This window comes from Lithobates pipiens, unplaced genomic scaffold, assembly GCF_037356315.1.
Source record: "Lithobates pipiens isolate NorthernLeopardFrog02 unplaced genomic scaffold, aLitPip1_a1.2 Scaffold_10, whole genome shotgun sequence".
Taxonomy (NCBI): Eukaryota; Metazoa; Chordata; class Amphibia; order Anura; family Ranidae; genus Lithobates; species Lithobates pipiens.
In genome coordinates, this window is record NW_027507686.1 from 176,391,368 (window position 1) to 176,405,637 (window position 14,270).

Here is a 14,270-nt window from a genome sequence, read left to right on the forward strand (position 1 = left end):
CTATTTGTTAATAGAAGTGTTGAGAAAATTAAAAGCCATTCAAAATGTTGTCTTTACAATGTATTTTTGTAACTGTGTGTATCAGGAAGATAGTTTAGTGTGTATTTACTAAACTCTTCCAGTTACTTTAATCTTTCTTTTGCAATAGCTATGTAATAAAGGTCTATATCTCTAAATTACAGCATATGCACCCCACAGTAGTAAGGACCAGTTCAGGGTTCCTGGAGCTGGTGTACTCCATGGTTCCTTCTTGAAATGTCCTGCAGATCACAATAACAATGATGCTTATTATCACTTTAAATGAAATATGGCTTATGGCATTTCTTGAAATAGACAACGAAAAAGACTTGTGTCTAGCTTAGCGCAAAAGATTTTTTACAACTGGAGAACTCAGAATCTGGAGCAGCTTGTTCAGTTATTCGTAAAAAAGTATTTATATTAAGTGAAGTGACTGGCCTCAGGTGATACACAGAAATGTAAAAAATCCTCCTACATAAGTTGTACATGTCTATCTGCAGTCTTCTTTTCTCTCCATCCATTCAAAATGCTGAATGTTTAAAGTTATCTGAGAGTTCAGAAAAAAAATGGGCAGAGGGCTGAAATTATACTCTGCAGAGCTCAGTAAGCAGAGTTCTGAAAGCTGATTGGGAGAAAGAGACCCCACCCCCTCCACATAGCTCACAGGAACAGAGCTGGGGCTGTCATTCTGCTGGTGGTCCCTGACCTATCACCATTTTTCTCTTGGTGTAAGAAAAGCTTGTCAGAATTGATTCATGCTGATAGCAGAGCAATGAAGAAACAGACAAAAATGACATTTAGCGCTCTGGATTGAGACAAGTAAACATTATAGGGGGATATGCTTTGTTCAGATTTCATGTCTGAGGATAACAACCGCTTTAAGCTTTGATAGTGAAATCTGGAAGCTAATTGGTTTCTATGCAGAACTGCACCAGATTTTGCACTCTCCAGTTTTAGTAAATCTCCCCCTACGAGTGTTAAGGGTAGACACGGCTTATTTTTTCAGTTGATATCTAACCAAGAGTTAAATGTCTCATGTGGTAAGTAGTTGAATTTGGTGCTATGTACACATTTATCACTGTCTGTCCTTATCATACATCTTTATTATTACTCTCCCATGGGACTTATTCTTGTCACATTCTAGGAGGAAATAATCTATTATTTTACCAAAAAATTGGCAGAAGCTATGAGCACTGTTGGTTCATAGCCAGTTCTAGTTTTTATGTTTTTATTTAGGGGGGCAATATTTCACTTGTTTCATTCAAGCCAGTATTTGGACATCTGTGATCATTTTCATAGTTTTATTCAGGTTACCTTCTTTGAAATAAAGAAATATGTTGTTTACAGATATTTCAATTTCACATTCACATACTCCAAGGAAAAGGGTCAGAGCAGTGACTCACCCTCTTCCACCTACACCATTCATATAGTATTCAGCATGTAGGCTTGTCCACCTCTCCAATAGGGGAGATTTACTAGAACTGGAGCACTCAGAATTTGGTGCAGCTGCGTATGGTAGCCAATCAGCTTCTAACAACTATTTACTATTTCCAAAATCCAGTTATGCAAAAACACCTTTGTAATAATGGAATCATGATTTGTGTTTCAGCACCTTCCTGTGCTCCAGTCTGCTCGTGGTCACCTTGGTTTGATGTGAGTTATCCTAATTCTACTACCAATTGGGGGGATTTTGAGACCTATGAGAACATCAGGGAAGCTGGATTTCACATTTGTGAGAAACCACAAGGCATTTCCTGCAGATCAAAGGAAACCCCAGATACAGCCCTGGAAGAGCTGCGACAGAACGTGACCTGTGATGTCTCCTATGGGCTTGAGTGTTACAAAAACCATCCTGTTTTTCCATGTATCAACTTTGAAATTAAAGTATTCTGTTGCACAGTGCCTACAATTTGCACAACTCCATTTACCTCAACAACACTTACAACTACGCCATCAACCACCACAGTAACTGAGACTACAACTAGCACAGAATTCCCAACTACTTCAGAAGTAACAACTCCTACAACTCCATTTACCTCAACAACACTTACAACTACGCCATCAACCACCACATTGACCCAGTCGACAACTACGACTTTCTCTACAACAAGTAAGTGCAGTGTTTGCTATTTGTTAATAGAAGTGTTGAGAAAATTAAAAGCCATTCAAAATGTTGTCTTTACAATGTATTTTTGTAACTGTGTGTATCAGGAAGATAGTTTAGTGTGTATTTACTAAACTCTTCCAGTTACTTTAATCTTTCTTTTGCAATAGCTATGTAATAAAGGTCTGTATCTCTAAATTACAGCATATGCACCCCACAGTAGTAAGGACCAGTTCAGGGTTCCTGGAGCTGGTGTACTCCATGGTTCCTTCTTGAAATGTCCTGCAGATCACAATAACAATGATGCTTATTATCACTTTAAATGAAATATCGCTCATGGCATTTCTTGAAATAGACAACGAAAAAGACTTGTGGCTAGCTTAGCGCAAAAGATTTTTTACAACTGGAGTACTCAGAATCTGGTGCAGCTTGTTCAGTTATTCGTAAAAAACGTATTTATATTAAGTGAAGTGACTGGCCTCAGGTGATACACAGAAATGTAAAAAATCCTCCTACATAAGTTGTACATGTCTATCTGCAGTCTTCTTTTCTCTCCATCCATTCAAAATGCTGAATGTTTAAAGTTATCTGAGAGTTCAGAAAAAAGTGGGCAGAGAGCTGAAATTATACTCTGCAGAGCTCAGTAAGCAGAGTTCTGAAAGCTGATTGGAAGAAAGAGACGCCATCCCCTCTCCACATAGCTCACAGGAATAGAGCTGGGGCTGTCATCCTGCTGGTGGTCCCTGACCTATCACCATTTTCTCTTGGTGTAAGAAAAGCTTGTCAGAATTGATTCATGCTGATAGCAGAGCAATGAAGAAACAGACAAAAATGACACTTAGTGCTCTGGATTGAGACAAGTAAACATTATAGGGGATATGCTTTGTTCAGATTTCATGTCTGAGGATAACAACCGCTTTAAGCTTTGATAGTGAAATCTGGAAGCTAATTGGTTTCTATGCAGAACTGCACCAGATTTTGTACTCTCCAGTTTTAGTAAATCTCCCCCTACGAGTGTTAAGGGTAGACACGGCTTATTTTTTCAGTTGATATCTAACCAAGAGTTAAATGTCTCATGTGGTAAGTAGTTGAATTTGGTGCTATGTGCTTCCCCCCCCCCCCCCCCTGGGGTTGGCTGCTACCTGGTGCCTTAACCCCCCATTGATTGTTTTTTTCTGGGGGGCGTCCCCTTTCACTTGTCACATTGGAACTGTTTGCTACCGGGCTCCTACATAAGTCTGAGGCACAGCAACCCACAGCAAGCCCACAGATTGACTACTGACGCTTTTCTAGCTGCTTCTGCTTCAATACACCACCTCCTCTCAAGGTAGCAGCACACGCAACTAGTTTCAAAATGTGTTTTTGAGGCCCCAGATTAGCTCCGCTTGGGACTTCAGCCTATCACTGAGGTACATTTGCTCCACGTTTCACCCCCCCCCCTTTTTTTTTCTCACCTCATCTCCTAACCCGCAGAGCCTTGGTGTATGCCGGCTAAAAAAAAGAAGGCACGGAGCACCGCCCAAAAGACCCTCACACAGTACCTTCTACGCTCTCAAGAACAATCTAGCATGGAGCGTGAGGGGGCAGTTGGGGGGCGTCTCTCCCCCGACCCGGCCTCCCCTCCGCGCTTACTGGACCCAAACTCACCTGCTCCATTGTCGGACAGAAGAAGTCCCAGTGCCCTCTCAAAAGAAGATCTAGAGGACAGTCTGGAATCCATGTACAATAGATTGGCTTCCAAGTTTCAATCAGAACTTCAAAAGACTTCTCATGCACTTTCACAGGAGATCTCGGCTTTGGGCGCAAGGACTGAGAGGCTAGAGACTAAACATGATGAATTGGCGATAGCTCACAATGACCTCAGCAGAGAACATGAGGCCCTATCCTCCACGGTCCAGCTACTTCAGTCTCAGATAGAAGACCTCGATAACAGAAATAGACGCAATAATCTGCGCATCCGTGGCATCCCGGAGTCCGAGTCTGAGCTCATCCCGGTGGTGATTAGGTTGTTTAAATCCTTGCTCCCTGACCATGAAGCCAATATGTTCAAGTGTGATCGGATACATAGAGCTTTGCGTCCCAAACCCCCGGAGGATAAACCTCCCAGGGATGTCATCCTCTGTATGAAGGACTTTCTGGTCAAGGAGGACATATTGAGAGCAGCTCGTAACAAGCAGAGGATCACTCTCAATGACAAAGTAATCCAAATTTTCCCGGATATCGCACCGGCGACTTTGGAGCGGAGAAGGAACCTAAAGGAGATAACCACAGTCTTGCAATCAGCCCGCATCAGGTACCGATGGGGGTTCCCGTTTCGTCTTGTGATTCCTCATAACGGCTCGACATACTCTGCCACCTCGGTCCTGGAGGGTCAGGAGATCCTGGTGAAGCTTGGACTTTTGGATGCCTCTACGATTCGCAGACCGCCCTCCACTCCCCGGGCTACACCTATTTGGCAAACTCCCCCGACCAGAAGGGACAGGCGCAGAATCAGATATGGTGCTGAGGATCGGGTGGAGGATAGTCCTCGATGATGCTGTCTTTCTCTCCTTTTTCTGAAGGCTCAGACTGCGGTTTGCTATAATTTCCAGTGGCTGTTTATAAACTGCTCTTGTTTACATTTTTGGGGGTAGAGTATGTTCAGGTTCTAGTTTTATACTGTTTTTCCCCTCTTGTCTCCCGCTCGCTCTGCGCCTCCATCTTTTCGGGGGTTGGCGGGGCGTGCTGGAGAGAGGGGCAATGTGTTTCCCAGGTTTTCCTACCCAACACACTGGTTATTTACAAGTCCCTAGGAGCTGTTGTATGGCTCCCCTTTCCAGTGGTTGGTTGCTTCTCTGGTGGGTTCCCCCTACCGTTGCGCAACCCTACTGGTCACGAGACCTGGTTGTCTCGGGTTTTGACTGTTATTTTGGTGTGGCTATTCTTTCCCACACGCTACCACGCTTAGCAATAATGTGTTTTCCCAGGCCTATATCAGGCTCTGGGCTTTTCCTCTCTAATGTTTACTTTCTTTTGTTATGTTTTTTGGTTTTCTCCCTTTTAGGTGGATCATTTTCCATGTCTTATGCTCCTTCAGTCACTCAGGCTCCTTTTATGCTCAGGATTAGCGTTATCATGCTACACTTGTTGTTATTGCACTGTATCTTGTTTTTCTGTTTCCCTGCGGACGATATGAGGGTCCCCCTGTTTTTTTGGCGCCAGTTGGACGAGTATTCCCTGAGAGTTTCCCTCTCTCCCCCTGCCACCACATTTGATCTCTTACCTATAGTTGTTATTTCTCATTTTCCATGGCAATAACATGTGTCTCCCATAATGTTAAGGGATTTAATTCACCTTCCAAACGGCGTAAAGCCTTTTCCTTTTATAAAAGTCTTGGAGCTAAAATCCTTCTACTCCAAGAAACCCATTTCTCCCACTCCTCTCACCCTAAATTTTTCCATAAGGATTTTCCTCAGGCCTTTTACTCGCTCCACTCGTCCAAGACCAGGGGTGCCGCCATACTCCTCCACTCCTCCCTCCCGATGGAGGTTAAGCATATATTTAGAGACCCCGAAAGTCGTTATGTTATTGTTCAGGGCATTGTCCACAACAGAGAACTTACTATTGCCAGTATTTACGCACCCAATGAGGGCTCAGCCACTTTCTTTGGGTAATTTTTTGAGAAAATAGCACAATACCATTCTTCTCACTTGATCATGGGTGGCGATTTTAATTCAGTAGCCAACGCCACTCTAGACCGTTCATCGACATCGACCACTTCTAGAGCTTTCCCGAAGTCGCTCTCTAGAGGTCTACGGGACCTGCAAGTTACTGACACCTGGAGAGCCCACAACATAGGCTGCAGGGAGTACACTTTTTTCTCCCACCCGCATAATAGTTATGCGAGGTTGGATTACATATACTCCACTCCAATTATACTTGCTAATTCTTTAGAAGCCTCCATTCATCCCTGTGTTTGGTCGGACCATCAGGCTATTTCCTTTACTACGGGGTTCATTAAACTCGCCCCCACGCCCCATTCCTGGAGATTGAACAAATCTATTCTCTCGGATGCAGGGGTGGAAGCCCAGGTAGCTCAGTCTCTGGAGGAGTATTTTTCCTTGAATGCTCGCCCAGATTTACAGCCCTCGACTCTCTGGATGGCGCATAAAGCCGTCATTAGAGGAAGACTTATCAGTATTTCCGCGGCCCGTAACAGATCCAACAGACTTAGGATAGTGGAATTAACCAGAGAATTAGATCACTTATACAAAGACTCATCCTCATTGCACTTGGACTCGACCAGGCGTTCCATAGACCAGAAGCGCCTGGAACTTGACTCCTTGTTGTCATCCAAGGTTGAGAAGACGCTTCGCTGGGCCAAGGCCCGCAGTTTGTTATTCAACAACTCTGCATCGACCTCCTTTGCTAGGAAGTTGTCTAACACACTTCGCCCGCCTCATGTCTACCGGCTGTCTAATAGTGAGGGTTTTGTATCGTCACATCCCAAGGAGGTTCTCAAGATCTTTGAGCAATTCTATTCAAAACTCCTAGAATCCCCCCACACTTTTCCTTCCCCCGTTGACCTGTCCTGGTTACATGACATCCCTCTTCCGACACTCTCCCCCTCACAAATGGAGGCACTGAATGCCCCCATCACGGTCCCTGAGATCTTAGGGGTTCTCAAGTCACTAAAATTGGGTTCTGCCCCGGGTCCGGACGGCTTTTCAGCTCTCTATTACAAAAAATTCTCCATGATTTTAGCCCCTAGAATGATGCAACTCTTCAACTCAATTCTGTTAGGCGATAGCTTCCCGGAGGAAATGCTGTTAGCTAACATGTCACTGATCCCTAAACCCAATAAAAATCACAATTTACCTCAACATTTTAGGCCAATCTCGGTTATAAACAACGATATCAAAATATTTAGTAGAATCTTAGCTGACAGACTGGCAAAATTTATCCCTTCCCTTATTTCCCCCTTTCAATCTGGATTCATTCCACATCGCTTTATCACAGATAATATCCGCCTAGCCTCCAACGTTATTCAAGATGCCATCCTGTTCTCCCGTAGGCTCCTCCTGTTGAGTTTAGACATACAGAAGGCGTTTGATAGTGTTACATGGAACTATTTAGACACACTTTTGCCACTCATGGGCTTTCGGGGCAGCTTTCTGATGGGTTTCCAAGCCCTCTACAACAATCCTATGACTCGCATTAAGTTGCCTGGCTGTAGCTCAGAATTCTTCCCCATAGGTAAAGGCACTAGACAGGGGTGCCCCCTTTCCCTTTAATTTTTGCTTTAGCCCTAGAGCCCCTGGCTATTGCCCTCCTGAGACATCCTGATATTACTGGTTGCACTAAGGGAAACGAAATGTACAAATTTTGCATGTATGCCGATGATGTTTTGATGTTTATTACTAACCCTCATGTCTCTCTTCCCAATCTTTTTATGACACTGTCTCACTTTGCGAAAGTCTCTGGCCTTTCCATTAATGTTTCCAAATCTGTAGCCCTCCCTATAGGCTTTACCCCCAATGATTTGGCCCTTATTAAACAAAACTACTCCTTTACTTGGGCTTCCTCCCATATTCCCTACTTGGGTGTGGGACTGCCCGGGAATTTCGGGGACCTCTATGGGGTCAATTATCCCCCACTGATTAGCAAACTTAAAAACACCCTTAAAAGCTGGCTCTCTTTACGTATCCCCTTTATAGGACGAATCACGGCCCTCAAAATGGTTATCCTTCCCAGGTTACTGTATCTATTTCGCTCTCTACCGGTTAAACTCTCCAAATGTTTTCTCCTTGACCTTCAGTCCCATTTCAACAGGTTTATTTGGAACAATAGATCTCCCAGGTTTGCGAGGGGGGTACTCTACAGATCTATGAAAAATGGGGGTTTGGGGGTACCTCAGATTTGGTTGTACTACCTTTACTGCAGATTTACTCAACAAGCACAGTGGTCGATCCCTAATTCTAGAGTCCCCTGGGTGAGGTTTGAGAGTGACTCGATCACTCCATTCTTTCTCCCTGGACTTATGTGGTCAACTAATCGTCCTCACTCGACTTTAAACACCCGTAATACTATAGTGGCGGATTGCCTCCTACTGTGGCACCGCTTTAAGCAGAAATACGATCTTGTCCTGGGTCGCTCTATGGGCGCTTCCTTCCTAGGTGGCCCTAGGTTCCCCCTAGCTTACCTCCATCCTGAATCTTTTGGTATGTGGGTCCATTGTGGGCTTACCCAGTTGAAGGACTTTGTGACGGGCTCTGGCTTTGTTCCTTTTTCGACACTGCAGGCCCAACACCAACTCCCGGATTCTGAACGTTTTAGATACCTACAGATCCGCCACTTCTTTCTCTCCCGTTATGGACTCCGTCCCCAGGCACAGCTCACTATCTTTGAAGACGTATGTTTTAATTTCCCACGTCAAAGAGGATTGATCTCTCTGATATATAGGGCCCTGGAGGGACATTCGGAGTGTCAGCCTCTGCGTTATAGAACGCGTTGGGAGGAGGAGTTGGCTCTAGAGACAGGAGTGGTGGATTGGGAGGAAGGTTGGAACAACATGCGCAAATGCACCAGATCCCTAACTGTTAGAGAGACGGCCATCAAAGTTCTCACCAGGTGGTACTACACCCCGGTACGTTTGCGCCAGATTTATCCCCTTACATCCCCCAACTGTTTTAGAGGGTGTAACCACCCTGGCACTTTTATTCACGTTTTTTGGGACTGTGACTTAATTCGCCCTGTCTGGCAGGAGGTCTTGAGACTGATGGATGGGTTCCCTGGCCGAGCACTGTCCCTCTCTTATCACCACTGTCTTCTCTTCCAAACCCCGCCTGACACTCCTAAACACTTTGTGCGGTTGGTGCACTCTATGTGCGTCGCTGTACTGTGGACTATTGCACTTCACTGGAAATCCCCGTCGATACCATTAGCACAGGTTTTCTCACGTATTGACCAGGTGATGCTGTCTGAAAAGATCTTTCACACTTTGCATGATACGGAACGCATTTATGACCTTAAGTGGAACCCATGGTTCCTATTTCGCTTACTGAAGTGATCGCACTTTAGGTTTTTCATGCTGCTTTTTTATTTTTTTGCTCTCTGTTTGCATTTTTTCCTCTTTTCCCTTTGATTCTTTCTGTTCTCTTTCCCCTCTTTCTCTTTCATGATCTTTCTTTTGTATTTTGGCTATGATGGTCAGCTCATTGAACATGTCAGTCTCCTTATTTTTTTATGACCTGTTGTTGGATGTAAGACCCATACAGTTAATCAGTAATTGGTGGTTTGTCCTGCAGTGTTCTGCTATTTGTTTATCACCTTTCTGTAACCTTATCATCCAACTACTTATGCTAATGTTGAAATATGATTCATTTTGCTGACTCTGTATTTCTGTTAATAGCTTTAATAAAACCTTTTTTGAAAACAAAAAAGAAATAAAGAAATATGTTGTTTACAGATATTTCAATTTCACATTCACATACTCCAAGGAAAAGGGTCAGAGCAGTGACTAGCCCTCTTCCACCTACACCATTCATATAGTGTTCTGTCCACCTCTCCAATAGGGGAGATTTACTAGAACTGGAGCACTCAGAATTTGGTGCAGCTATGTATGGTAGCCAATCATCTTCTAACAACTATTTACTATTTCCAAAATTCAGTTATGCAAAAACACCTTTGTAATAATGGAATCATAATTTGTGTTTCAGCACCTTCCTGTGCTCCAGTCTGCTCGTGGTCACCTTGGTTTGATGTGAGTTATCCTAATTCTACTACCAATTGGGGGGATTTTGAGACCTATAAGAACATCAGGGAAGCTGGATTTCACATTTGTGAGAAACCACAAGGCATTTCCTGCAGATCAAAGGAAACCCCAGATACAGCCCTGGAAGAGCTGCGACAGAACGTGACCTGTGATGTCTCCTATGGGCTTGAGTGTTACAAAAACCATCCTGTTTTTCCATGTATCAACTTTGAAATTAAAGTATTCTGTTGCACAGTGCCTACAATTTGCACAACTCCATTTACCTCAACAATACTTACAACTACGCCATCAACCACCACAGTAACTGAGACTACAACTAGCACAGAATTCCCAACTACTTCAGAAGTAACAACTCCTACAACTCCATTTACCTCAACAACACTTACAACTACGCCATCAACCACCACAGTAACTGAGACTACAACTAGCACAGAATTCCCAACTACTTCAGAAGTAACAACTCCTACAACTCCATTTACCTCAACAACACTTACAACTATGCCATCAACCACCACATTGACCCAGTCGACAACTACGACTTTCTCTACAACAAGTAAGTGCAGTGTTTGCTATTTGTTAATAGAAGTGTTGAGAAAATTAAAAGCCATTCAAAATGTTGTCTTTACAATGTATTTTTGTAACTGTGTGTATCAGGAAGATAGTTTGGTGTGTATTTACTAAACTCTTCCAGTTACTTTAATCTTTCTTTTGCAATAGCTATGTAATAAAGGTCTATATCTCTAAATTACAGCATATGCACCCCACAGTAGTAAGGACCAGTTCAGGGTTCCTGGAGCTGGTGTACTCCATGGTTCCTTCTTGAAATGTCCTGCAGATCACAATAACAATGATGCTTATTATCACTTTAAATGAAATATGGCTTATGGCATTTCTTGAAATAGACAACGAAAAAGACTTGTGGCTAGCTTAGCGCAAAAGATTTTTTACAACTGGAGAACTCAGAATCTGGAGCAGCTTGTTCAGTTATTCGTAAAAAAGTATTTATACTAAGTGAAGTGACTGGCCTCAGGTGATACACAGAAATGTAAAAAATCCTCCTACATAAGTTGTACATGTCTATCTGCAGTCTTCTTTTCTCTCCATCCATTCAAAATGCTGAATGTTTAAAGTTATCTGAGAGTTCAGAAAAAAAGTGGGCAGAGGGCTGAAATTATACTCTGCAGAGCTCAGTAAGCAGAGTTCTGAAAGCTGATTGGGAGAAAGAGACCCCACCCCCTCTCCACATAGCTCACAGGAACAGAGCTGGGGCTGTCATTCTGCTGGTGGTCCCTGACCTATCACCATTTTTCTCTTGGTGTAAGAAAAGCTTGTCAGAATTGATTCATGCTGATAGCAGAGCAATGAAGAAACAGACAAAAATGACACTTAGTGCTCTGGATTGAGACAAGTAAACATTATAGGGGGATATGCTTTGTTCAGATTTCATGTCTGAGGATAACAACCGCTTTAAGCTTTGATAGTGAAATCTGGAAGCTAATTGGTTTCTATGCAGAACTGCACCAGATTTTGCACTCTCCAGTTTTAGTAAATCTCCCCCTACGAGTGTTAAGGGTAGACACGGCTTATTTTTTCAGTTGATATCTAACCAAGAGTTAAATGTCTCATGTGGTAAGTAGTTGAATTTGGTGCTATGTACACATTTATCACTGTCTGTCCTCATCATACATCTTTATTATTACTCTCCCATGGGACTTATTCTTGTCACATTCTAGGAGGAAATAATCTATTATTTTACTATAAAATTGGCAGAAGCTATGAGCACTGTTGGTTCATAGCCAGTTCTAGTTTTTATGTTTTTATTTAGGGGGGTAATATTTCACTTGTTTCATTCAAGCCAGTATTTGGACACCTGTGATCATTTTCATAGTTTTATTCAGGTTACCTTCTTTGAAATCAAGAAATATGTTGTTTACAGATATTTCAATTTCACATTCACATACTCCAAGGAAAAGGGTCAGAGCAGTGACTCACCCTCTTCCACCTACACCATTCATATAGTATTCAGGATGTAGGCCTGTCCACCTCTCCAATAGGGGAGATTTACTAGAACTGGAGCACTCAGAATTTGGTGCAGCTGTGTATGGTAGCCAATCAGCTTCTAACAACTATTTACTATTTCCAAAATTCAGTTATGCAAAAACACCTTTGTAATAATGGAATCGTGATTTGTGTTTCAGCACCTTCCTGTGCTCCAGTCTGCTCGTGGTCACCTTGGTTTGATGTGAGTTATCCTAATTCTACTACCAATTGGGGGGATTTTGAGACCTATAAGAACATCAGGGAAGCTGCATTTCACATTTGTGAGAAACCACAAGGCATTTCCTGCAGATCAAAGGAAACCCCAGATACAGCCCTGGAAGAGCTGCGACAGAACGTGACCTGTGATGTCTCCTATGGGCTTGAGTGTTACAAAAACCATCCTGTTTTTCCATGTATCAACTTTGAAATTAAAGTATTCTGTTGCACAGTGCCTACAATTTGCACAACTCCATTTACCTCAACAACACTTACAACTATGCCATCAACCACCACAGTGACTGAGACTATAACTAGCACAGAATTGACAACTACTTCAGAAGTAACAAGTCTTACAACTCCATCTACTTCAACAACACTTACAACTACGCCATCAACCACCACAGTAACTGAGACTACAACTAGCACAGAATTGACAACTACTTTAGAAGTAACAAGTCCTACAACTCCATTTACCTCAACAACACTTACAATTACACCATCAACCACCACAGTAACTGAGACTACAACTAGCACAGAATTCCCAACTACTTCAGAAGTAACAACTCCTACAACCCCATTTACTTCAACAACACTTACAACTACACCATCAACCACCACAGTAACTGAGACTACAACTAGCACAGAATTGACAACTACTTCAGAAGTAACAACTCCTACAACTCCATTTACTTCAACAACACTTACAACTACACCATCAACCACCACAGTAACTGAGACTACAACTAGCACAGAATTGACAACTACTTTAGAAGTAACAACTCCTACAACTCCATTTACCTCAACAACACTTACAACTACGCCATCAACCATCACAGTAACTGAGACTACAACTAGCACAGAATTCCCAACTACTTCAGAAGTAACAAGTTCTACAACTCCATTTACTTCAACAACACTTACAACTACGCCATCAACCACCACAGTAACTGAGACTACAACTAGCACAGAATTCCCAACTACTTCAGAAGTAACAAGTCCTACAACTCCATTTACTTCAACAACACTTACAACTACGCCATCAACCACCACAGTGACCCAGACGACAACTCCGACTTCATCTACAACAAGTAAGTGCAGTGTTTGCTATTTGTTCATAGAAGTGCTGAGAAAATGAAAAGCCATTAAAAAGTTTGTCTTTACAATGTATTTGTATAACTGTGCGTATCAGGAATTTAGTTTGGTGTGTGTTTACTAAACTTTTCCAGTTACTTTAATCTTTCTCTTGCAATGGATATGCAATAAAGGTGTGTATCAGCATACGTACTCCATAATAGTAAGGACCAGTGCGGGGATACTGAAGCTGGTGTACTCCATGGCAGTGTTGCCAAGTTGCCAACCTCCTGAAGTGAAATTTACTGGCAGGATGCCAAAATTTACAAACATCACCAATTATTTACTGGCACTGCAAAAAAGTACATAGCCTCCCTGGCAGTATTCCCGAGTCTGGCTTGGGGTAAGATTAAAAATACCATAAGCGGTATTCCAGAGCCAGACTCGGGACCACATCGCTGGATCCATGGAGGGGTTTACTTACCTTGTCCCCAGGATCCACTGATTCCCCCCCACTGTGATCTTCGAGCCATCCTCCGCTCAATCTGTCACAGTGCCAGCTCCGTTCCCTGCGAGCGTTGCGATGCACGGGGATGGAGTTCGGCACCAAATTCAAAAAGTTCAATACAAAGTATAGATACAGTATACTGTAATCTTACAGATTACAGTACTGTATCAAATAGTTACACATCCCCTTTGTCCCTAGTGGTTTGTCCAGTGCCCTGCATACAGTTTTATATTATTATATTTTCTATCATAAAGTGGTCGTAAACCCCGTTTTGTGATTTTGTACCTACAGGTCAGCCTGTAGTAAGGCTTACCTGTAGAAAAAATGAATCTCTCCTAAACCTGTACGGTTTAGGAGATATTCACCCTGCATGCAGTCACTGACGTCAGCGGCGCATGCGCTCTGAAGGTCTGGCTTACCGTGCCGAAGCTTCAGAGCTTCTTGCCAAAACCAAGGGCTTTTGCACACATGCGTGGGAGTGACATCAACCTGGCTCCAGCCACTCACAGCACCAGAGCCAGCAATCCCAGAAGAAAGGACGGGATAAGATGTAATTT

At 43.0% G+C, this 14,270-nt stretch overlaps 1 protein-coding gene across 1 annotated transcript in view; it reads left to right on the forward strand.

The window, feature by feature from the left end:
- LOC143925937 (mucin-2-like) overlaps positions 1 to 14,270 on the forward strand; it is a 257,039-nt gene that overhangs the window by 173,855 nt on the left and 68,914 nt on the right. Inside the window, exons 34-36 of the mRNA XM_077450217.1 lie at positions 1,628 to 2,128; positions 9,820 to 10,428; positions 12,074 to 13,222. Coding sequence (XP_077306343.1) covers positions 1,628 to 2,128; positions 9,820 to 10,428; positions 12,074 to 13,222 — 2,259 coding nt within the window. The remainder of the gene's footprint in view (positions 1 to 1,627; positions 2,129 to 9,819; positions 10,429 to 12,073; positions 13,223 to 14,270) is intronic.